Source organism: Polypterus senegalus, chromosome 9, assembly GCF_016835505.1.
Source record: "Polypterus senegalus isolate Bchr_013 chromosome 9, ASM1683550v1, whole genome shotgun sequence".
Classification (NCBI taxonomy): Eukaryota; Metazoa; Chordata; class Cladistia; order Polypteriformes; family Polypteridae; genus Polypterus; species Polypterus senegalus.
In genome coordinates, this window is record NC_053162.1 from 90,646,857 (window position 1) to 90,673,771 (window position 26,915).

Genomic DNA, 26,915 nt, shown 5'->3' on the forward strand with positions numbered 1-26,915 from the left:
TTTTGCCTTATGCTAAAATCATTTAAATTTATTTTTCTTTCATCAAGCAACAAATAGTACCCCAGATTGACAAATTGAAAACAAAATATGAAATATTTTGCAGATTACTAAAACTGAAATATCACACATAAATATTCAGATCATTTGCCTTGATACTTGAAATTTTGACTCGAGTACATTCCTTTCAATTGATCATCATTGAAATATTTCTATACCTTGTTTGGAGCCCACTTTTGGAATATTCACTTCATTGAAAATGATTACGGTAGTAAAGGCCCACACCTGTCTATAAAAAGTCCCACAGCTGACAGTGTGTATCAGAGCAAAAACCAAGCCATGAGGTTCAAGGCATTTCCTGCAGAGCTTTGAGGCAAGATTGTGTTGAAGCTCAGTTCTGAGGAAGACTAAAAAAAAGTTCTGTGTTTGCATGGGTTTCCTCCAGGTGATCCACTTTCCTCTCAAAGTCCAAAGACATGCAGTTTAGGTGAACTGGCAATGTCAAATTGGCCCAAGTTTGTGGTTAGTGTGTGTGTTTATACTGCGATGGACTGGCGCTCTGTCCAGGGTTTGTTCCAGTCTTGCACCCTATGCTGACTGGAATAGGCTACAGCAGACCCCTGTGACACTGTTCAGGACTAAGTGGGTTAGGAAATGACTGGCTGAAGGTCCTCAAGAGCACAACATAGAAGACATTTAGAACATCACAACTCTTCCTAGAGTTGTTAGCCCAGCCAAACTAAGTAATCGTAAGTGAATGGCCTTGGTAATAGAAGTGATTAAGAACCTGATGATCACTCTGGAGGAGCTCCAGAGACTCTCTGTAAAGATGGGAGAGATTTACAGAAGGAAAACCAATACTGCAACATACCATTGATCTGGGATTTACGGTAGAGTGTCCAGATGGAAATCCTCCACTCAGTAAAAGAAGCACAAAAGCCAGCCTGGAGTTTAAAAAAAGGCACATAAAGAGTTTTCAAACAGAATTTTCTGGTCTGATGAAACCAAGATTGAACTGTCTGTCCTCAGTTTTAAGTATCATGTCTGCGTTAAATCAGTTACTGCTCATCAACTGTGCAATACTATTCCATCAGTGAAGTATTGTGGTGGTTGCATCATGCTTTGGGGCTGTATTTCAGTGGCAAGGAATGGTAAACAGAAAGCTAAACCGAACAAAAGTACAGATATATCTTTAGGGAAAACCTGCTCCACTGCGCTTGGAACCTCAAACTGGGCTGAAGGTTCACCTTCCAACAAGACAGTCACCCTAAGTACAAAGCAAAAACAGCACTGCAATGGCTAAAGGACAACTTTGTGACCGTTGATTGGACTAGCCAGAGCCCGGATTTGAACCGAATTGAACATCTCTGGAGAGACCTAAAAATACCTGCCCATGAACAGTCACCATACAATCTGATAGAGCTTGAGAGGATCTGCAGAGAAGAATCAGTGTGATGTTTCAGCTTTTTTACTTGTAATAAATTTGTAAGAATTTCTGTAAAATCCTTTTTTTCGATTTGTCATTCAGATGTATTTAGTGTTGATTGGTGAGGAAAAAATTTAACTGCAACAAATCAAAATGTAAAAAGGTGAAGAGCTCTGAATACTTTCCGTATGCGTATCTATATATATTCAGTTTATAAATCTATAATATGAATTTTACAACAATGAGTTTACAACTGTTATATATTAATAACTATCATAGACAGCAGGGGGCAGTCATTTCAAATGAAACTATTACAGTGAAAGTTGGCGGATTTAATTTGCTTCTATGCCCAATTTGGCCATTAGGAGGTGAGTGAGTTTAGCCTTGGGGGCCTTTTTTCACAACCTGGTTGAGTAAAGCCACCAACGCCCAAAGCGGTGGAAAAAAAAGAAAGAAGAAAAGCCTCTAGAGACGTCTGAAGATCCTCAGTTATCATTCACTATTTGGAAGGGCACGTCCTCTGTGGCAAAGCTTTCTCCTCCAACTGCTGGCTCACTTGCTTTCATAATTTACATCATCTTTTTTCCCTACTCCTAATTTCATTAGCAGCCTTGCGTGCTTTATTTTCGTTCTATTTTTTTTCCTTTAACAGCGCTTGTACAATGGCAACAAAAATCGATAAAGAGGCTTGCAGAGAATCTTACAACCTGGTCCGAGACGATACGACTGATACTAACTGGTGAGTAGCTGCTGCGAGAGGGCCAGCCGGCTTGCTTTACTCTTGGTGTTGGTAGATTCATTCAATCGCGAACTTGTTTGACGCGCTGCAGAATGACAGCCTAATTCAAACATGTTTTTCATCATAGAAAGGCGTTATTTCTATATATATTTCTATATGTTTGTATATTTTATGTGTCGATTCATTAACGGCTAGATCGACATTTATTTTTCCGGTAAAAATTCGTGAAATGCCAAAGGATTTGTTGTGCAATGTATTGTTTAACTTGCTTTGTTTCGCGCACTCAGCACTGTTAACGCTTGGAAACAAGCAATTCTTAATGAAGAGCATTCACGCTTTTAATTAAATATCTTACTTTTCTCTATCAGGGCCTGCTTCATATATGAAAACAACACGATAGTACCAGGTGGCTTCGGAACAGATTACGAGGAATTTAAAAGGAAATGTAAAGGTAATGACCGATCACCGTATAGAGCAGACCAAGTGGCTTAGTATTGCTTGCCTATGCTCTTCACTTTCATGCCTACACCGAAGAAGGCAAAACTAGTTAATAAGGTACCACAGTGTGGATATGTTGGAGTTTCCAATGGTTTGCAGTCTTTGACCCCAAGGAAGTAAAGATAATAATTAAGCTATCGCTGCTGTTTACTCAAGAGGAATTCTTGCCTTCTAAAATGGCTTGAGTTTTGCGTCCCTCCCAGTTTTCTTGTTACTTGTGTGATTTTTTTTTAATGTAAATAAAACGTAATAAACATATCCTGAAAGAAAATTTGCATGTATTAGCAAAAGAAGTAGGAATTACCATTTTTGGAAAAATGATTTTTTAAACTAATTTATTTGCAAAACCAATACTTGTGCAAGAGAATTACGGGTGGGGCCACAAGCGTATCTAGTTCCTATTGCTGATCTCTTCCTCTTTTAGTGAACAACGGGGAGGGCACCACCCTCAAACATCTATTTTTCTGTAGTAAAGGTTTTCGATTAACTTTCCGGAGTATTCTTTTAATCTATAAATTCACCGTTAACCAGTGTATTGTATTTTAGTTTCAGACAGAAGTCTAAAAGAGATTAAATTACCTTTTAAAGGTTATACTCCAACAAATAATCATTTCAATGGTTAACACAAATTCTCAGAATTACTAGAACAGTGTATAATAGTTGATTAATTTGATTTATTTACACTATCTTATTTTAAATGTCCATTTACATTAATGTAGTGGTTAGGCAGGGTAGATTAAGGGTCTTGCTAATGTGGTTAGGAAGGAGGCAGGATCTTTTCAGTCTTCTGTGGTCCTTTAAAAGAACAGAGTCTTGATGAAGCAATAGCACCCTTTTTTAATATTAGAATCTTGTCAGTATGAGAACATTAATATGAGCAATTCATCAGTTAATTTAGTTTCCATGTTTGTACTAGTACCATACTCTGTCATGATTCTTACATTTGTCAGTTTAATTTTGCCTTTAGGATTGTTAGAGGCAAAGCATACTTTGCTTGCTGGGAAGAAATGCAGGTGCTATGCAGGTCATGTTGTAACTGGAAACCTTAAAAAAAAAAAAAAAAAGTGTATACAGTATGTGTGTGTGTGTGTATATATATATATATATATATATGTGTATATATATATATATATTTATATATGTGTGTGTGTGTATGTGTATATATATATATATATATATATATATATATATATATATATATATATATATATATATAATTACACATTCTTCTCAAATGTTTTCTTTTAAAAATGTGGGTGTGGTCAGAAGGATCTGGGCTGAAGATTCAGTACTGCTGCAAATCTGGTAGCATTGCATACCTATATTAGGGCTGCTACACCGTGTAGAAGATGACATTTAAAACACAGCAAAGCACTAAATGAAACCAAAAATACATTAGAACAATTTTAACCTGATAACAGTCAATTGGTTGAAGGGTCTAACAATTCCACTTGTAAGACTTATCTCTACTCCTTCTAGGTTTCAGAAGCTTTAAAAGTCAATTTTTTTTGAAAGTTTTAAATTATGAAAGTTAAATCACTGTTCTTTTTGTTTAACATAGTCTCATATAGTAGTATTTATTATACACAAGTATTCAACTAAAATATTAAACTTTTTAAGAATTAAACATAAAATCTTGCTTAAGGATGGATCTTTGATTCCCAGGCATTGCATAAATCAGTATGTTAAGCATAACAGTAAGGTATGATTTGTTTGGTTTCTCTTTAGAGTTCTTCTGCCTAGAATATTCTTTGCATAGACTTCTTTTCACCTCATGTACCGCAGTTCACCATAGCCATCAATTTAATTATTTTTTTAAAATTGTAATCTGTCAGAGTAAAGAAGTAATCTACTAGGGTGTTCACATAAACTGGAAGTTTTTTTTTGGATTTTACTTTGAAAGCATCCACAGGTTATGCATGTTTATCGTAAACAAGCTACTTGGGGGGAAAAAAAATGCGTCTAATCAGAGTATGATTACAAAATCCATTCTATTGTTGGATAAATTAATTTGCTTCAGCAGACTAGACAGGGGGTATGGATCTTTCTTATACATGGTAAATTTATTGGTAAATTCTGGCATGACTAACAATAATAGCAAACTAAAAAAATCTGAATCTAAGGTTGCCCTGTAAGTAATTCGATAGGGCCGACTGGTAGACTTTATTCAATTGAGGCATACACTCTTAAATATAGTTTTATGATGTCTCCGGGTTCATCATATCCACTGAGAAATGATGCCAATGAAAGGACCATGGAGAGTATTCTGTGACTGTGCAGCAGTGACATTGGCTTAAAAAGCCTTCCTTATGCTGTCATTCTTCATGAGTCAGCTATTACTAATAATTGAAGAGTAATGAGTAAAAGTAGGATGTGTAAAAGACAAAAAGGTAGATGTGCTTATTTGATAGTACAGCACAGAAGATCTTTTTCTACAGATAATTTTTTTCACTTAATAATGGCCTATGCATTCTCTTTATTAGTAATGTAGTGTCCTCTTATTTGAGAGAGTTACCCAGTATAGCTTTTTTGATCTCCCTTAGAGAGACAGTCAGAGGTGAAGGAATGGTTCTTCCATTTAACCATCTGTCTTTGCATGCTTTAAAAAATTGTCGTCCCCCCGGAATTGCTAAAACTACTGAATTTTACCAGACACAAACGCATATCAGTGCTTTGCTAAATTTAGACCCCAGAGTTCATTGGTAATTATGGTGGACTGAAAAGATCCTGGTTACTGAAAATAAAAGCCTTGCAGACTTTCCAGTACTAAAATCACCAACATTGGTTTTAATAGATACAAAAGGAAAATTCAGGAGAATGAGCTGAAGCAAAGCAGAAATGTTTAAAGTTCACCTGTAATAATACAATTTTATTTTCTTCAAAGAAATTTGATTTTTTAGTCAGATTAAATGGTTAACTTGTTTAGTGCACAACTTGAGCAGAACAACGGACACACAAATTCTTAGCCCTTTTAAATGTCAAGTGTCTGGTAGGCATCAGATGTTGTTTCACTTGTATGTGTGCTCATTAAATGGGTATACTGTAAGATCCATTTTCACAGTCATTATACATTGTTGAAACTCACAAAAATGCCAGAGCTTTTGTTTTAGTAATGAACATGATTTCCTCCTGATATATTGCCTATCTGTAGTTTGACATTCTTACATGGAGGTATATTTGTAAAACCCAAAAATAGATATATATACATAATGACAGTACAAATGGGTAAGATATATAGATTTAAAATAGAATATTAACAACTGTATAGTATAGTGTTCTTGTTGGTACTATATTTAATCTATAAGGAAAACACCCCTTGTAAAAGAATTGATAAATTCTAAGGTTTAATATTTATTCATGTATTATTTTCATAAAGTTTCTCAGTACATGGTCACAGAGAGGTAGTATTTCAATTTTGACTTTCTTTTTTGTGTCTATGGATTAGACTCCCAACTAAGCATGCATTAGGTTGGCCTGTTCTGTGTAAGTCTGAATATGGCCTCATGTCGGGATTTTGTCAAGTATATGGTTAGGCTAGACTCCTTAATGTCACAAACTAGGAAAAGTTTCACTAATAAATAACATGTTTTGTTTACACTTATGTTGCATGCTGACAGAGATGTATGTCTGAGAAAGGAATACATAAAAGTTATTCCCCACTGAAGTTTCAAACTGAAAATGGTCAATTCAGGGAATGCTAAGCATTTGACCTAACAGAAACGCATGTAATGTGTACCCCAGTTGTTGTAATTCATTTTCGTACACTACTTTATTATGCAGATTTACCCCAAAAGTGGATGATTTAGCAGCACCAATTTAAATGTTTCTTTTTATGAGTGACAATGAACTTGATAAGATGGTTAGAAAATAAATGGGTGGACACTGTATACGAGGAGAGGAAAATATTTCTACAGTCAAAGGTGGCACAATATTTTTGATTGACTACCTTAGTATTTGCCAAGCATTTTATAAAATTAAGTATTTTAATTAATTACTTGTACCATCCATTCATTATCCAATCCATGGTACAGTATATGGTTTAACAGATCTGGAAACTGGGCTTATAATAAGCACTGAGTGTGTCTTGCCAAAAGCTCCAAAAATGGTTATGAATGATTTTTGTCTAATGTGCTTCCTTGTAGTTTCTTACAGTGACATACAATTTTAGTGGTTTGAACTGACATGAAAAACAATGATTTGAGACTCATGAATTTGTGGCTGCCCTTCCTTTAGTGCTACAGAGGAAATGTAATTTCTTAAAATTATTTTAAAAGAAACCAAAAGTGAGGAAGTAACCATGTAAATATTCCTGCAAGTAAAAGTGACAACAGTGTTACTGCATCTATATGAAAAGAAATTTCTTTGCTGAAATCACCACACACAAAAATATGGGATTTGCAGGTTACATATCTGTTAAACTTACATGATTTGTGGTGGTTTTTGTGTGTGTGTTTGCATCTTAAGGACATGCAGTTTTCTTCCTTATAAGGTTTTTTGCTTATAATATGCTGTGTAATTCTGGGCTGTGACGTAGGTGTGGGTTCCTCTCTCTGGGTTTATATGGAGAGAGTAGCAAACAATGCATGCTAGCCTTTAGGATATCTGCTATGACTTTATTGGTTTAATTTATTCCTAAAATGGCAGTGATTAATTTATAGATGCATGTTATGCATGTTGTCGTGATTTATTTTATTTTTTCCAAAGTGCTGCAGCCTTTTGTGCAATTAAAAGGAAGAAGTTAGTAATGATATTTTACCAGTGTAACTAATGATTCAACCATTTGTTATTGTAAAGTATATAATCAAGGTGTCTTAAACATCCAAAGAATCAACTTCACTTGGTTTCTTTCTTGTAGTAGGTGCTGGTTTCATTAAAAATGCTGGTGTATTCATTAAAAATTCCCAGTGATCATGCATACACCACAAGTGCATATTTTTTTGACTATGTAATGTTTGAGTACTTGCTATATTTTTATTTTTTTTTTTTACTACCTTTTGAAATTATTTTTTAAAAATCCCCTTAATTCTTTCAGGGCTAATTATTTTTTCATTTTCTCCCAGGTCTGAATATTTTTCCCCAAAAACTCAGTTTTCTAAAAAGCATACAAAGGAAACGCTAAATGCATTTAACATTAAACATTAGCTTTCCTGCAGTGGGCTGGCGTCCTGCCGGGGGTTTGTTTCCTGCCTTGCGCCCTGTGTTGGCTGGGATTGGCTCCAGCAGACCCCCATAACCCTGTAGTTAGGATATAGCGGGTTGGATAATGGATGGATGGACATTAGCTTTCAAAGATCGGCTGTAACACAGCTTACATACTTACTACATACCAGTTTGTCTAACCATTTATATTCTGAAAGGCATTTTCTGGAAAGGAAACGGCTACCTGCCTTTCATTTTTGATTTCTAGATCACTTGCATCAAAATCGGAGTTTAATAAGTCATTCTGAATCCGCAATAATATGCAAAAAGCAAAAAAAATTAATAATGCCCACAGAGTCCTTTGCTTTGCACATTCACTTTGCTTTTTTGCCCGACGTCAATGCCATTCTACATGTTGTTTACTCTATACTACTTACACATACACAAACACACACACACAGGGATTCGATGTCAAGTCAATGAGTCTAACAGCCCTCCTAGCAAAGAGGGTCAACCTGCAACATGATGGTGAGTTTTGTCAAAGTCTACAGCTGATTATTACCCTCTGCTAACTTTGACCCCTGCTGTTGACAAAAGTCAACATTAGCCCTAAAAGAGTTAAAGCAGTCAGAACAACGCAAGATTATAGAAGTTTCTTAATTTGTTACCAACAAACCACTACTATGATACGTTAGGAGGCAGAAATAATCCTCAAGCTTTATTTATTTATTTCATATATTACCTTTCTTTTTTAAACATCTATTAAGTATGCTCGGGTGTGGTAAAACACACAAGTTCCATTGATTACCAGTCATACAAATAAGTAGACAAGTTAAGTGATTTTTACTTGGAATAATTAGTGATTACAATTCCTTGTTATTAGCAGCCAGCTGTCATCGCATCTCTTCGCTAGTAAACTAAGAGTTCATTGTAAGTTGTTACATTTTTTTTTTGTTCTTTATTTCACTGTATACAATTTCTTGTATTAGGAATTTGTTAGTTTTTGTATACCTCTTGGGGTCAGAGCGCAGGTCAAGGGCCCAGCAGAGTAGGATCTCTTTTGGCAGTGACGGGGATTTGAACTGGCAACCTTCTGGATACCAGTGCAGATCCTTAGCCTCAGAGCCCCCACTCAGCCCCTTATGCTGATTAGTAGTTATCTAAAATGTTCTTCCACAGTGGCAGCATTAGTAATTTCAGAATGAAACCGCAGAGTGGGTTGTTATGCCCTGAATGAGAAATGTTAATATGTGAATCTAAGAGCTTTTTAAATAAAGTGTAGCTGTATGTTGGGTATTGTTTGCTTTTCTACAGAGTTCAGATAGGTGCATTTGCCATACAAAAACATTTTTGTACCAAAATACACACAATATTTGTTTTTTTGGTAACAGGTTTTCAGTTCCAGTGGTTTCTTGACTAAAGATATACAGTAAATGTTAACAGCCATATTATCCAGGTCACAGAGCTGCAGATGTGAATAAGTTAAAGAACAGTGCCCTGCTGACATATATAAAATTTAATGAACTATTATTCACAGAAAAGTAAATACCCAAGTTAAAAACTTAAGCATCTATTTAAATGAGTTTTCATGCATTTAAGGTTCTTCTGCATTCAATATGTAATGAGTTATTTTGAAAGAATTAGGGAAACTGAAAAAAACACATTTTTAAATAAACGTTTTGCTTTCCATTTTTCCAGTTTTTGCCTGCTGTCTTTCAACTTTTCAGTAATTTCTGTGAAACCTGTTCACTTATTGTCTGGTCACATTTGCTTCCTGCAGAAACTAATATGTCTTGGATTACATTTCAGTATTTGCATCAGGTGTTATTCCGTGGTAATTGCAGAAACTTAAACATAGTATGTGTACATTAAATGAAGGTCACTAATTTCAGTGACTCTCTGAACTGAGCCTTTCTTTTGTAATAATTCCCATTTTTGTCAAATTTAAGCAGTTTTTTTTAAAGGCTTTATAGTCTTTTTGCCAGTGTAAGTTCTGTCAGCTGAGTCATTAGGCCAACATATCAAGATCTGGTTAAACTACATTATGCAATAATCACATTTATTATTAAATGTTATGAAAATATTCCACAGGTGGGCACCTCAGTGCTTCTGTGGTTTATGATTACTTCTCTCATCTTCTGCCTGCATTTTCTAAAGGTTCACTCCAAATATATGCTATACTTCTCACATCTTTGCAATGCATTTTCTAAAGGTTCACTCCAAATATATGCTAGATATACTATTTTGTACCTTTTTTCACTCAGTAAATCTTTTTGAGCTTTTCACAGATATTACTATAGCAAGGTGCTTTATATTCAAAGTGAAAAGAAAGAACACAAGATCACTAAATACAATGACAAGGAAAATTTCACATAAACAGTATACAGTGGAACCTCGGGTCACGACCGTAATTCGTTCCAAAACTCTGGTCGTGACCCGAAGTAATTTTCCCCCATAGGATTGTATGTAAATACAGTTAATCCATTGCAGATCGTATGAACTGTTATAATAATTTTTTTTAAAGATTTTTAAGCACAAAAATAATTATACCATAGAATGCACAGCGTAATAGTAAACTAAATGTAAAAACATTGAATAACACTGAGAAAACCTTGAACAGAGAAAAGTAACATTGCAAGAATTCACGCTATAGCCTTACGAACAGCTCGCTGTAAACACTTTTGTTTAATGAGTTTTAAGCACAGGGAAAAACATGAACATTTGAAAAATCCGTAATTTAATAAACAACCAAGAAAAGAAACATTGCAACAATGCACGCTATGAACCGATCGCTGTAAACAGAAGTTAGTGGAGGTTAAAATCCAATAGAAAAAAGTCTTCATTAAATACGAGGTTAAAACAATGCTCGTGGTCGTGAACCGATGCAAAAGTTTGGCGAGCTTTTTGATCGTAACCCGATTTGTACATGGTCAGAGATGTTCATGACCCGAGGTTCCACTGTACTGTTTAGTTTGAGAAATTAATACAGTAGAATCAGTAATTCGTATCATTGATGTGGAAAATTCAGTTTGAGAATATACTATAGTCACAGGTACAGTTCATTCAAATGCAAAAGAGAAAATATTTTTAAATATGACAATTGATGAAACTTCACAAAAGACTTGCACAGAAGTCCAGAGAGTAAGAGGCACACATCTAAATGATCATTCATTCATCTACATTAGTATGGGAGGCTGTGGTTGTGTTGTATGTGTGCTCCTGTCTCTTGGTTGTTCCTACAGTTTTGTCTGATGCTAGGGTAGATTTCCATACTTCAAAATTTGGTAGTGGAAATTGCAAGATCAGAAATTCCATTTATATGTGTATGTCTAATCACAACAGTACAACTGAGCATAGAATTCATAGGTTAATTGACAGTATCAGTGTCCTACAAAGAGATGTTTTACAGTGCAACATATTAGCCACTATGCCACGTTGCCTGCAAATATTCTAGATTGGGGTGTCCAACTCCTGGTGGGCTGCAGGTTTTCATTCTAACCCTTTTCCTAATCAGTGAGCAGTTTTCACTGCTAATTAAATACTTTTCCCTTCATTTTAATAGCTGTGTTTTTAAGGATTCAGTCCTCTAAATTGATTAGTTTCTTCATTAAATGGCAGCCAAACAGAAATGAGATGTGAAATGAGCCAACAGGTGACCGGCTAAATTGGAACATCAAACTCCAGGCAATTTCACCTCAACCAGTTTCTTAATGAGAAGCCAATTCTTGCTGTTAATTAAAGCCATTATTGAATATATTACCACAGCAGGCTGTTGATTTTCTGTTTTTTGTAAGACCAGCATCAAGATGTTTTAGTGACCTAAGCAGGTCAACATGACTGAGACCTTCACCTTTCTTTATTTTCAGGTTAGCTGGTAATATGGCGGCTTGTTTTGTTTCTCAATATTGTTTGGCTGCTCATTAAGGAAAAAGAAACAACTAAGGGGTCTGAGTCACACCAATTAAAGCTAAGGTAAAAAAGTTAATCGGCAGCAAAAACGGTTCAGTAATTAAGACGTTGGTTAGAATGAAAACTTGCAGCCACTATGGCCCACCAGGACCAGAGTTGAACATCCCTATTCTAGATGCATAGCAGCCACAAAAAAAACCCAGACTAAATAAAATTATAAAATAACCAGTAACGTCGCACTGCACGGACTTGAGCATTCATAGTTTTCATACTCTTTCTCTGTACGTTTAACATTCGTTTACTCAGAGGTTGATACGCTTGCTGCTTCCTGAGCAGCTCTTCTTTTCTCCACCCTAGTGTCCCGCTTCTTCTCTTCTTGCTTTGGCATCTTTTCACACTAAAACTGATTTAGTCAGTGTTTGTGTTGCAATTACTTAGTATGTTTTCCTTAATTTTTCACTTAAGCTGGCACCTAAGCCTTCAATCTGCCTCATGAATGATTTAAGATATGAAGAGGTAGGGGAAGCCACAGTAGCATATCTTATATATAAACGTCTATGTGTGGAAGTGTGTGTGTCTGTCCGGCCCGAAAGTGAGAGGTGGGATAAGGGGTCCACCTACGAGGATATACAAGCGAGACCAGCATGTTGGCAAAGCGAAACCTCTGAAGAGTCACTCGCTTAGCAGCTAATACAGAAGCAAGGCGAGCACATCAGCAAAATGGTATCCCTTTTACTTTTCCTCCCGCTTCTAATACACAAATGAGGCGAGCACGCTGGCAAAAAGAAACCTCCAAAGAAAGACAGTTGCTTAGCCGCTAACACACAAGCGATGAGAGCACGTTGGCAACACACAACCTCCCAGGGTAGAGATGCCCAAAGTAGTTCCTTCCAATTACCTGACATCTCTACATTTCAGTTTTTTTCTGATGATTTCAATACTTTATAGGACAGTGTGCTTTTTACAACGTGGGCTTACACTGCTAGTTATATATAAAGATCTTGCTCTGTCTGGAGGAAAGACCTTTACGAGCACCTTTACTCTAGGTCAGATGTGCGCCATATATTCTTTCAAAATTAAGGATGAGGAAAAAATACTTGACAAACACAAGCAGTAGGATAAGTCAGTAAGATCTTTGAGGAAAAAGCAAAAATATTTTAAGATTTTGGAATATTTTAACATATTTGGAAATATTTCTGTGTGAAAGTCATTGTAATCATTCCTTTAGCCACTAAGCCTGGCTAGTATGATATTTAAACATATTACTCATCTTAATAATTAAAGTCAGTATGTAAAGAACATGTGGGTGGTTGCTTTTGCCCCCTTTGGTTAGTAACTTGCTGTATTGCGCACTTGAAGAGCAATGATATGGCAGCAGTAATTTGTGATTTTATTCCAATACACTTTACTTTCCAAAACAGCTTTATCATTAATAAATGAAAAAAATCAGCCATTATGATGTATACAGTGGACATAAGAGGGAATATAGATGCAAGAAGAGTACAGGGAAGAACATTAGGCACGTCAGTCAAGACATCCTGCAATTAAATTTTAATACCAGTGACAGGCACCTCAACACTGGAGCCTCTGTCCCTCACTTCTCTGAAAGACCTTGGGCAAGACATTGATGTCAAAGATTGCAACGCCTTGTGGTCCCTAGAGGGCATACAGTTTCTTAAAGACATTTTGGGACTACAGTGACTCTTCCACTCAGTAAGCAACCTAGAGGTTGTCTTTAGCCTCTGGCTTTGGAACAGTTCAGGAGTGCAGGTATACAAATTCTTAGATTGTTTTTCCTTATACAATTGTAATTCCATCCTGGAAGTAATACTGGGCATGGTTGGGCAAGTCCAGTATTTTGGCTGTTGTTGTGTCACATCAACATGAATAATAGTTTAAGGTTGCTGAATGGTCTTTCTGTAGGTCCTGGGGACTAACTAGAGCTGTAGAGGGATATGTATGTACCCAGTAATTTGGGGACTGTTCTGTCATTTTAGATGATTGCTATTTGTTTTAATATACAGTGCTGGCTAGAATCTCCACAGCTGCTGGTGGATTAACCAATATTTTGTAGTTTCATACCAAAAAAACCTCAACGTTTCTTCAATTTATTTGGCTTGTTTCTCAATTATGTTTATTATAGATGTAAAAAAAAAACTATAATGATTGAAGCAAAAGTTTAAAAGTTCAAATGAGAGAAAACGTAGCATACGGTATAAATTCCATTCAGAACACCTTTTGGGTAAATTTGCTTAGCTTTTCTGTGTATAATGGATACGTGTCAGTTTTGAAATTTTGCTAAATGAGATACTAAAGTCAATATACATTGTTTGAATTTTGTTGATGGAAGTTTTTCTGTTTGCAAACAATTAGGAAATGATAACAATTCATCTGTCTAAGCATTTTATGAGCTTATTAAATTAGTTTTAGTGTCATGGAGACGGAGCCCATTCTAGTAGCAATGACTGAAAAGAATGAACCAGCAGTGGATGGGGTGCCAGTCAATTGGATGGCACACCCACACACTCATACTACTCTTGTGGGTTAGTTCATATTTGCCAGTTGACCTGTCATGCACATTTTTGTGATGCAAAAAAAAAAAGTGTACTGGGGAAATGTGTAATCTAAACATGGGCAGTGATGGGACTAGAAGCTAAAAAGCTGCTCTGAAACTCTGCACCACTCTCCCACCCACAATTTTAGAAAATGTCAAAAAGTGTATCTCTGACCATGCAAGGAAGCTTTAACTATACTAGTAATTCATTTTTATGTTTTTTTAGAAGACAATCGGCTATTTGGCTTTGTGAGAATTACAACTGGAGATGCAATGAGCAAGCGGGCCAAGTTCACTCTGATTACCTGGATTGGAGAAAATGTTAGTGGACTGCAGAGAGCCAAAATAAGCACAGACAAGACTCTAGTGAAGGATGTGGTACAGGTAAGATTGTGAAATGTCATGGTTGATTTAAGGAACTGTCTTTCACATTCTTAATGTTATTATAGGTTGAGTGTCCCTAATCTGAAATGCCTGGAAAAATACATTTTTCAGATTTCAGATGTATTTGGACTTTGGAATATTTGCATATAAATAATGAGATATCTTGGGTCACACGTGATTCTGTAGGTAAATGCACCAAATAATAATCTATAATAATTCATATGACTTGGCTATTATAATGTGCATTGACATGACAAACCTATTAAACCTCAGAAGTGATGAATGTGATATACAGACTCTAGTACAGTTCCATTTTAAGAGTTCTAATGCTGCATATTTGCCCTGAAGAATGTTTGGTTTTTTTGTCAGTTTATATAGGCTACCTGTTGTCACTTCTGAGAGAACTAGCCAACAGGTGAAGAATATCTCAACCAACCCTCATTTCATTATGCTGGGAGCCATTAACTGACTGATGAGGTGCTACTTTCAGTTTTCATTTAGTGCGAGTGTACATACTTAAAACATAATATGTTTTTGCTAACATAAAAAACAATTTGCAGTAGTGTCTGGTTTTCCTAGCATAATCGGAGCAATTTACTGCACTCATTTTGCAATAGCACCTAGCAAGAATGAAGCTTATTTTGTTAATTATAAGCTGTGCCGTCCAATCAATGCATCTGTAATGTCAATATAATTTTTGAGGTGTTTTCACATACACACAATTACAAGGTGAATGTGATTTTATAGAGGTAAATCGCGTGGAAATACTCCTGGTTTAATAAATTGGATTTTTTTTCCTTTTGGTATATGCATTTTCCTGTTTTTTTTTTTTTTTGACATTCAGGTATTTTTATGCTCAAACCCAAGCATAGGTTTAAAGGTGACACCCCATCCACCTTTTATTTATTTTTTATTTTTTTTACAGGTACAATTCCCAATCCCACATAGCATATTTGCGAGTCAATCAAGTGATAGCACTTTGTGGTGCCCACTGTTTTACGGGAAACCCCAACACCTGTCATCAGTCATGTGTCCTAGCTTTGTGGTGCTTCATAGGGGACAACTGTCACCCTAAGGTCGTCGATCCTTTGTTGTACATTCCTGGCACTTAAAGCTTCAGGGGACCAGAACCATCCCACTCCACCACTCAGAATAAATAAATCCTTTTGTAATCTGAACATCTATTGTTCCCATCCTCTCAGATGTATAAAACAAAATAGAAGCAACTTAGTTGACATCATGTTGGTGCTCAAAGTTTTGGATTTGGGAGTGCTTCAGATTTTGGAATTTTGAATTAGGGATACTCCTGTAGTTATGGGGGAAACAACTAAATGACTGAGCTCTAAATGGCAAGTTGTACAAACTGAAATCTCCAATCCCCCGTCGTTGTGAACCTCAAAGCAATTGACTTTAGCCACACAAATACACAAAACTGTTATGCATGCATTTTTTATATAAAAAAGTGCTCTGTCATACTGTTGACAAATAACAAAACAATAAGGATTTGAAACATTTAAGCTCAGTTACAAAAGAAATGAAACTATATAATGTCGTCTGTTTCAAAAACAGTTAGTGGTAGGTTTATTTTCACCATTATTTTTCACCTCTTGACATAATTTGATAGAAACAACTTATTGGTCATTCATCATAATGTATCTTGGGGGATGCCCAGCTGCTAGTATTAAAGGAAACCTTTGTGTAAAAGCAATTTTCCTGGAATTAAATGAAGCTTTTCTGATACTTCAGTTTTATCACCTGACCAGTCATCCATGATTTGTCTTAGACCAGCTCAGCTTGTGTGTGTTTGAGTTTGTGTACATATGTGCAGGTAGTCCCCATGTTACGGACATCCGACCTACGACATACAAACGATGCCGCAGCTGCGACGCGTGCGCCTCAGTAACTGCCGCTCCATCATCTTCGCCCTGGGGATGCTGCAAGCGGTGGCTGGACGGAGGCTGGAGAGGGACGATTTCGCTGCTCACTCAGTGTAGTGTCCCTCGGGCGGCTCCCAGTGGCAAGCGGTTTCACTGCCCGCCCACCACACACGGCTGCCCGTTCATTCTTGGTGGGCGGCTGGTAATGATGCAAGCGGTGACCCGATTGTGGCTGAACGGAGGCCATTGAGGGTGAACAAGGCTGCAGGGGGTAGCATTGTAGTGTGCCTCGGATGGCTGCATGTTGAATGGGGGTGGTGGGGTGGCGGACGCTGCAGGCAGCATACTGTAGTGGAGGTGACTGTGAGGTGAGCTGGTGATGAACTGCCCCCATTCATTGTAAATAGCAAGGCTGCTGTGCACATATCGGGAAGTTGTCCCTTGTCAGTACAGGGTGGTCCAGATCTAATTATGCAAATCCAGATCGTCTGGATGACTTTGATTTATGTAGGGACGATTCCAGTTCTGCGCGAAGACGATTCTTTGTGTCGCCAGTTCGCACACTTCTCAATGGTCCGTGATTTTTCGGGTGATTTTCTATGTTATATACTGAATAAGTTTTATAGCGTAATGAAAATTGCATAGTTAGATCTGGACCACACTGTACATCAGACGTGTTGATGACTGGTGCCTTACACTGATAGTGTGTACAGTGCTGTACAGAAGAGCTCATCTTAACCTTTTGTCTTCACCCTTCAAGTATGTCTCTGAAACACAAATCTGATGCAAGTGTTGGTGATACAGTAAAGAACAGAAAAACCATCACCATTGAAAATAAAGTAGAAAGAATAAAAAGTCAGAGAGAGGTGAAAGTCGATCATTCATTGGCAGAGCACTTGGTTACAGTTGGTCAACAATAGCATTTATTAAAATAATGTACCTGTTACGACTTACACACAAATTCAACTTAAGTACAAACCTACAGTCCCTCTCTCGTACCTAACCCAGGGACTGCCTGTATATAAGCACACACATACACGCACGCAAGATGACACACTTTGTAAAAGTTCTTACAGACAAAGGTGGAAAAAGAATTATCTGTAGCAACAAACAAAGAATGGACATTTATACTTCATTATGAGGATGGTTTTTATGTCAGTTTATTGAAAAATATGAATGTGTGTTTTCTCTATGCTCTTCATGTATTTTTGTAATGGTTGTTTTAAATATTTTCTTCTGAAAATGGCAGCCTCAATTTTACTGCTGAGCTTACTGTATTTTTAAAATAATAATCTGTACTTTGCAAGCTCCATTTTTAAAGAGGTCAGTTCAATAAGTGCATTGCAGTCTCTGCTGTCACTGAAATTATATACCAAGGCTCACAAACTGTGAAATACTGCAGTGCTACAAACATGGATAACCTACACAGTACTACTGTAAGACTTTGAACAAAGTACAGATTAAGATACAGATTTACATTAAAATGACTTTATACAGACCTGTACACAGTGGTAAACTGAGATGTTAAGGCTGTCGATGTAGTTAAATATATTTCTTAGCAGATGGATTTTAAGTTATCTTTTAAAACAATTACTTGAGTCAGCAGATCTAATCACTTTTAGGGAGACTATTCTAAAGTGTGAATGCAATAGAGTTGAAAGCTGTGTCACTCATTTAGAATATGTTGATTTGGGCAGGACAAGACTGTCGGTATCAATAGACTAGAGAGTAGTGATGTAGAAGATTACCAGTGTAGTCTGGCTTAATTCCTTTTAAACTTTATAGGTTGTTGACAGGATTTTAAATTAAATCCTAGAAGACCTAGGAAGTGAGTGGAGGCTGAAAAGAATAGATGTTAAGTGCCAGTACAGAGCAGGGTATTGAACCATCTAGAGCTGAGATAATAGATGAGAAAGGATACCCGCCGGTAGCGAGTGTCTGAAATCAATGCAGAATGTGATGGAAGCACAAACAAGATTCTTCAAATCAGGAAAGGTAAGGAATGGACAAACAATGGGATGTTTTGTAAAGTTGGATGTATTCAGATTTTCTATGCAAGATATATAATCAAGAGAGGAATTGAAAATAACATCAAAATTCTGTGCCAAAAATGAATTATTAGTAGTATGTAATCTACAAAGAAAGAAAAGGGGTTTGTTTTCTTATGCTAGGTTTGTAATTCTTCTAAAAGATTGTTTTATAGTTCTTTCAAAGGGGACATTGCTGGCATGGGCTCATTTTAATATTGCTATTTCAGTGTATAATAGGGTGTATAATAGCTTGTTGTGGAGGAGAATCTTGAGTTTTTATCTCTTCCAAGTAGATAGAATTGCAACTGCAAATTAATAGGCCTTGCTCGAGAATGTTAAAATGATGGATATCTTAAACAGGTTCTCATGAGAAATATTGGCAGATATTTTTACCTCAAAAATTTTTTAAGTTAATACTGTTCAATCATGAAACCAAAAATTAATACTGTTTTTCCTTCCTTCTTTTTTTTTTTTTTCTTCAGCGTGCAAAGCCTATTTTCTTCCCCCTGCTGTGAGTTACTTAGTTGGGTATTTAAAATATTACAGATTTATCCTGCTGCACAGCATTAAAGCCTTATGCAAAGCACCTAGCAGACGGTAGCTCTTTTCCTTCTGCCAGTCTTCCAGGCTTATTTTCTAATAAACAGACACCCTGGCACTGCGATAAGATGCATCCAGGACACGCTTGTTCTATTTCATAGTACGCCTTGTATTTTAAACAGTCCAGACTGATCTCTGCAAGGCAAAATATCAGTATGCTGTGCAGGCCAAGGGGCCTCTGCAGCCTTGGGGCTTGACAATGTGATATTATTGCCAGACAATATGCATTTGTTTTCATAAATCCAATCATTTTTTTTGAGTTATTATCCAGATGTTTTCAGATGCTTATCCACAGTTTTGTATTTGGTTTGTTCTTTAGAGCTCCTTGACTAAATGGACTTTTCTTTTTTTATATAGTGACAGCATAAAAGGAGCACTGCAGTGTAATTACCACTATCCTAATACTAAAATTTTACAGCTACCTGGCGCTGACCAGGGTTGAATAAACACTAAATAAATCTCCTAAGAACATTTCTAAATTTCCCAATCAGAAAAGTTTCCAGATAAACTATATCACCTATACTCTTCCTCTGTAGAAATGATTAATCTGTTTAAAATTTAGCAGAGATTGGTTACTGGACAAACACACATTTAGTCTTATATATTAGATTATTCATATGTTGTACCTGTACAATTTAAAAGTAGATATGAATTACACTGGTGAGTTGGAAAGTATGTCAAAATGGAGCATAGGAAAGATCTGAAAAAATTCTGAAATTAATAAATGGAACAGCCAGAAATCACTATGTTATAAATTGTGACAAGCTGATGAAATTTTTAATTGGAACAGTATGACTTGCACCACTGGTGATGTATCACTGTACAGTAAAGTTTATTTAAAGTTTATTTACCATCGCATATCAGCAGATCTTCAATGTCAAACTTTTCTCTAATGCTTTTAGGTAAAATTCTGAAACCAGTCTTTTTCATGTTACAGAAAAAAACTTAAGTATTAACGTATTTTATAATGCAGCGTTTATGCATTTTCCATACGACTTTCTGCACATTGTTAAAGAAATTGTATAAAAATAAAGGGGTGCAACTTCCTTTATCACGTTCTATTTACTGTAAATTCCTTCTATGTAATTATTTGACTGTTTGTAAAATTTTAATAATAAAATACAGTTTTCCGATCAGATTGAGCTTGTAATGAAAATATTGTGAGTACAGTTTTATACCCTAGGATTGACATTTTACTTCACCCATTAGTGCAGGATCTGCAATAAGAGAAACAAGCCTCCAGGGTTGAATTTCTGATAAGGATATTATGTCTAAAATACACATGTTGGTCTAGTGTGTTTATCATACACATTAACATTTTTAAACCTGCATAATCCAATTCAGGGTCATGGGAAGAAAGAACCTATTATAATTGTACTGGGCACAAGGGTGCAGCCTGCCATAGGATCCACTCATGAAAATACCCACTTGTGGCCAATTTAGATTATTGTGTTGGAAGAAATCCAGTGTACCCAATTGATAACCCTTGCAGATGTGGGGAAAACATGTAAACAGTATGTAGTCACAAGATTCAACCCAAGGTTGCTGGATCAGTGAGATGGCAGCAGCGACTATCGCTAAACTAAAACTAAAAAAAAATCCATATTAAAATTCTTTTGGTGGCAATTCTAATGAAATAATACCTACCAACCCTGCATATTCTCTTGTGTAGTCTGATTTGGCTGCTCAACATATTACTTGCTATTCATTCAAGTCAAATTGTACACTTCACACTATTCTAAGTATGACCTAATTAGAATAAAATAACATGCAACACAAACTTAAGCATATATTTGAACTAAAACATCACATACTACATATAATAAAGTGCAGTTTCCTCTTTATTAATGACAATAAAGCACTCTAAACTTGAAATAAAATTATTGTCTGAATACAATTCTAGCACATAGCTGCCATAGCTACAACCAAAATGCATTTGTTAAAATGTGTATGACCACTGTAAGAATTTTTTTCTCCATTTAGGTTGTAATTTGTTTTTTAAAGCATTGTCTGTCACTTTTCTGTTTATTATCGTCCACAGATTTCAGTTTATCACTGTATATAGATATGAGAAAAATAAACATTAAGGTTCTTCCTTGCCATAATCCCTTTCACTTAATCATGTTATGGGCAGCCTCTGTAATATTTTTTTTCTTATCTGTCACTAAGGCATAACAAAAGCTATAAATTCCTTTACCTTCCTTTGCACTTAGTCATAACTTCTGAATCAATTTTGTATTAAAGTTAGAATGCTTTTGAAAATACCTGTTGAAAACCTGATAATTTGTATAATTATTACATTTTAAAGGTCATCCATCTATCCATTTACAGAAACAGTTTATTCTGCTTCTGGAGTTTCAGGACCTGGTGATAGCATCAAAAGCAAGGCAGAAACCATCCTTGGATGGGGTTGACAGTCAGTGGTTGTTACTCATTTAGTGGCTTCATTTTAAAAATTAACTTGAATGTGTTCTTATGTAGCATATAAAAGTTACTGCTTTTGCAGCTCCTTAGAGTAACTGTAGCCATGCTAATATGTAAAACTGCAAGATCAATATATATTATGGATTTTTAAAATTTGGATCATTTTGGAGAGCATTTTGACAGAACTGTTGTAGTAATCAACTATCATGCCCTTGTTTTAGGTATACAAGGGCAAGCTGGAGGTGGAGAATTGTTTCCAGATTTTTATTTATCTTTTTGTATTCTGGTTAGAATAATTGAAGTCTAATAATACATTAGTAATGACTATAATTTAATCCTAATGTAAAGTTAAATATAATACCTTTTTCCATCTTTTGCAAGAACATTAGAATCACTTATTATACGGTAATTCAGGTCTATTGATACCAGAAGCCAAGTTGAACTTTACTGCATTCCATTTGATATATTTGTTATTATTCTTGGTGAAGTCCTATTCCATGAAAGTATCCTTTAATTATAGGATGCTTTGAAATATTGTGCGGTTAAAGAGGGCATAGTGTGTTTGTTATCAAAATTAACTAGTTGTTAGTGAAGTTATTGAATGCACCCTACGATAGACTGGTGTCCTGTTTAGGACTAATTCATATTTTGTGTCCAGTGGCATCCAGGACAGGCTAAGCCTATAATTGAACAAGCGTCTTATTGTGGATAGAAGTATGACTAGTTTATTTTGACTTTATTATATTAACCTAAACATTATATGTCATAGTTTATGTAAAAATAGTAGTTTAAAGTAGGCTCTCGTACCATACTGGGAGAAGCTGTGCTATTCCAAAACTGTGTAAAATAGGAAGACTGACTGAAATGGGTATAATGCTCATAATGAAATGCAATACCTTCTTGCTGTAACAAGATTCCTTTATAGGCTCATATCTAAGACTTGATGCTTTCAAGTTCAAACACACAATAGCATTTGATATTATGTATTATTCAATATTAGGTACATAATTTACCAGTGAATACAATGAAAGCATCAAATACTTTGACAAGATGTGAAGTGAATGAATGTAGTCTGTAGCATTTAAATATTAGATTAGATCTTTATTGTCACATACACAGAGATAGCATAGTGAAATTCTCATGCCATTTTTTTGCTGATGGGGACAGGGAAGTATATACAGGCAATAACACAATAAGATGATGTATAAATAAATACAATAAATAAGAATAACAGAAGAAAGGCCTAATGTACATTGTTCAAAATAGAACTAGAGGGAAGAATGTGTATGTCAGTACCAATGTAACATACATGATATATTTACACATAAACCAGCAGATAGGTATACAAGCAAATGAGGTTAGATTAGCGATAATTCATTGACCCTTTGGCCAGTGTTGGTGGTGAGGCTCTGGTAGCATTTACCAGAAGGCAGAAGTGAAAATGGGGGATGCGTTGAATGGCTGCCATCAGAGATGATGGATAATCATCTGGCACAGTAGGTGGTATCAAGCTGTGGAAGGTCCGCCCTAATGACTTTATAATCTTTATTGGCAATCCTTTGGAGTAGTTTGTGATTTTGGATGATTGAATCCATACATTTAGGTGACAGTAATTTTGCATTGCTGAAGTGTGTGCCATGTGGTGGACTGGTTTCCCAACCAGGGTTTGTCTTTGCATTGTGCCTGTTGCTGCAATGGTAGATTCTAGATTACGATGACCTTGCAATGAGGGGAAACAATTTATTAATGGATGAAGTGTATGAAGTCTAGAGCATCACATTTGTCTGATCATCTTCTTCTTTCGACTGCTTCTATTGGGGGTCACCACAGTGGATCATCTTTTTCCATATCTTTATGTCCTTTGCATCTTGCTCTATTACACTCATCACCTGCATGTCCTTTATCACCCGTCCATAAACCTCCTCTTAGGCCTTCCTCTTTTCCTTCGGCCTGGCAGCTTCATCCTTCTCCCAATATACCCAGCATCTCTGCTTTGCACATGTCCTAACAAATGCAATCTCATCTCTCTGACTTTGCCTCCCAACCGTCCAACCTGAGCCAACCCTCTAATGTACTCATTTCTAATCCTGTCCATCCTTGTCACTTCCAGTGCATGCCATAACATCTTTAACTCTGCCACCTCCAGCTCTGTGTCCTGTAATATAGTCATCATCCTCTCAAAGTACTTTTTTACCATCTACTCAATGGTAGATGTGTGTATATATGATCTTTATCTTTTACTACCTTAAACTGCTGCACATCTTTCCCAGCTCTATTCTTTTGTCTAGCCAATTGGTAGAGGCGCTTTTCTCCCTCCTTATTGTCCAACCTCTCGTACAACTCATTATATGCTTTTTCTTTAGCCTTCGTCTCCTCTCTCTTCACCTTACGCCTTATCTCTTTGTACTCCTGTCTACTTTCTGCATCTTTCTGACTATCCCATTTCTTCTTTGCCAACCTCTTCCTCTGTATACTCTGTTGTACTTCTCCATTCCACCACCAGGTTTCTTTGTCCTCCTTCCACTGTCCAGATGTCACACCAAGCTGTCTCCCTTACCATTTCTGCTGTAGTTGCCCAGCTATCTGCTAACTCTTCACTCCCACCCAGGGCCTGTTTTATCTCCATCCTTTGCTGTCTAACTGTGCGCTCCCCTGCCACCACTTTGCAGTCTCCAATCTCCTTCAGACTGATCCTCCTGCATAGGATATAATCTACCTGTATGCAAATTTCTCCACTCTTGTATGTCATCCTGTGTTCCTTCCTCTTCTTAAAATATGTATTCACCACAACTGTGTACACCCTTTTTGCAAAATCCACTATCATCTGACATTCTGCATTCCTCTTCTTGATATCATGTCTATTCATCAACTCCTCATCTCCTCTGTTACATCACTTCATCCAACTCACTTCAGAAATCCCCAAATTGCAGACCATTTGCATTAACAACATTAATCTTCACACCTTCAATTTCCAGCTTCATAATCATCACTCTGTCTGACACTCTCTTCACCTCCAAAACACTCTTGACATACTATTCCTTCAGGATAACACCTACCCCATTTCTTCTCCCATCTACACCATAGTAGAACAATTTGAACCTACCTCCAAAACACCTGGCCTTACTCCATTTCCATCAGGTCTGTTGCACGTACAATATATCAACCTTCCTTCTCTTCATCATATTAGTCCCTTTGCCAGTCATACCACCAACATTCAATGTTCCTCCCCTCTCTTTCATTTTCTTTACCTTCCTCTTCTCCATCTGCCTTCAGACACGCCTTCCCCCTCTTCATCTTCTAATGGCCAACAGTAGCCTAATTTCCACCAGCACCCTGTTGGCTAACAGTACTGGTGGCGGCCATTGTTAACCCGGGCCTAGACTGATCCGGTATGGAAATCTGTAATGTCTGATAATCTATACATATTTGATATTATCATAACAGCCTTCGTTTGTATTTTACATTACATTATTTTTTCCTACGAATTTAAAAAGTTTTCATTTTTTTGATTTCTTAATATACCATTCGTCATTCTCAAAAGAAAAGAACTGCAAATTTTAAAACCTTTTGCACTGCAGCCTCTTACAAATGAATTGATCAGATTTTATTGATTATTAAATGTAAACACACAGTACCATAAGATTTATTTTTTGTTAAATCTTTTAACTTGTTCATTCTCCTCTTGTGTAAGTTTAATTGGTGCTTACAGATTTTGCCTCTGTGATCTACGTGGTGCATCCTTTAGGCTTGGGTTCTGCCTTGCCCGTATTGCTGACATGATAGCCAACAGCTTCCTGTGACCCAGAAATGGATGGAATTAGGTATTTTGCTTTTGTATCATCACTTATCATTCTTATTTCCATTTTTTTTTTGTTTAGAACTTTGCTAAGGAGTTTGTCATTAGCGACCTCAGAGAACTGGAGGAGGATTACATCCGGAACGAGCTGAAGAAGGCCGGTGGAGCAAATTATGATGCTCAGGTTGAATAAGACAGTTGTTCCTGCTTGAATTGTGCTTCCACTGCTTCTGGACAGCATATTGGACTGCATTCTGTTCAATAAAGATCTGTCACAATGTTCCACTTTGTGAAAACTACATCAATTATTGGCACAATCCAGCATTCATTCCTTGACTCAGTCTTCATTTCACCCTCAAGTAAAGTTTCTAAAGACTGTTTCCTCCACCTGCTGTTTTATTTTTTCTTTGAGTTCTCACTGGATTACCCCATTGCTGATTTCTGATTGTAGTTTGAAAATTGCATTTTCTTTTGTTTGTTTTCTGTTCACACTGCCCAAATGTTTTTTTTTTTTTTTAGTTCCCTAATTTTTTTTATTAAGTTCTATAGTTCCTGCTGTAAAATATTGGGAGTTTCATGATGTACTGCTGCACATTATTTCTTATAAGGTATTTGGGTCTTTTTTAATTCAATGATATGCATACTCAGGTACAAAATACCAATTATCTTGTTTCACCAACTGCGCAGCCACTTACCTAGCGTAATCTAAAGCAGCTTTCAAATTTGAAGGCAGATTGGCCAGGACAAATTTGATCACCTTTTTCTTGCAGGAGTATGTAATACAAACTTTAAAATAAAGAATTGTTAGTAATGTGGAAAATTGTAATTCCAAACTCTGTCAGGCATTTGAAATGTTTATTTTGTTCTGAAAATGAGTTGATGCTGAAGTCTAAACCCCTGAGTGAATTAAACCTCAAAAACACCAGTTTGATGTAATGCTGTCACTTTTTTCTTCCTTTTTATAGCTTAAGTATAAAACTGGAAAACATGAAAATAAGCAAGCAAATGTATTAGGTCCGACCTCTTCCTCCACGTGCCCTTAACTGATCTAACTTATTGCCAATTTGTGTGCTAGTGTATGCTGTTCATGCTATCCTGTTCATTTTTGCCTTAAATATGGGCACAAGAAAATCATGTATGAAAAGTTTTTCTAAGCACATTTTCATATTTCGCTCATTTTAGGTTCTAGCCAGCCTTCACATATAGAAATTACAGAAGTGAAAATTAACAAAAAAATTAAATGATACATCATGTAAATGTGCATAATATACAGTTTTATCTATATGCTTGTAATAGATAGACATAAACATGAAAGTGACAGGATGCATTGACCTCAGGAAGGGAGGGGAATCCTATTCAGACATTTAAAATGTCCAGTGGCACATTGTTCTCATTATCCAAATGAAAATATTTTGTGAAGATATTTTTTTATGGCTCTTTTGTCTGGATTTACTTTGAGAATAGTCTATGTTATATGGAGGCTCCAATGAGGTCTGTTAAAAGATGAGTCATTTCAAATAAACATTTTATAAAAAAGCAAAA

General features: G+C 36.2%; 1 protein-coding gene across 1 annotated transcript; it reads left to right on the forward strand.

Moving 5' to 3' along the window:
* Positions 1-1,823: 1,823 nt before the first annotated feature.
* Positions 1,824-26,915, forward strand: cotl1 (coactosin-like F-actin binding protein 1). The gene is made up of 4 exons (XM_039763469.1): positions 1,824-2,162; positions 2,531-2,613; positions 14,489-14,646; positions 25,456-26,915. The coding sequence occupies exons 1-4, from the start codon at positions 2,086-2,088 to the stop codon at positions 25,564-25,566; spliced, it is 429 nt and encodes a 142-aa protein (XP_039619403.1). The 5' UTR covers positions 1,824-2,085; the 3' UTR covers positions 25,567-26,915.

Excerpts from the sequence above, each read along its gene's own strand:
- cotl1 (XM_039763469.1), top strand. The coding sequence starts at position 2,086 with ATGGCAACAAAAATCGATAAAGAGGCTTGCAGAGAATCTTACAACCTG. Across the intron at positions 2,163-2,530 it reads GATACGACTGATACTAACTG|GGCCTGCTTCATATATGAAA; the intron begins GTGAGTAGCTGC and ends TTTCTCTATCAG. Across the intron at positions 2,614-14,488 it reads ATTTAAAAGGAAATGTAAAG|AAGACAATCGGCTATTTGGC; the intron begins GTAATGACCGAT and ends ATGTTTTTTTAG.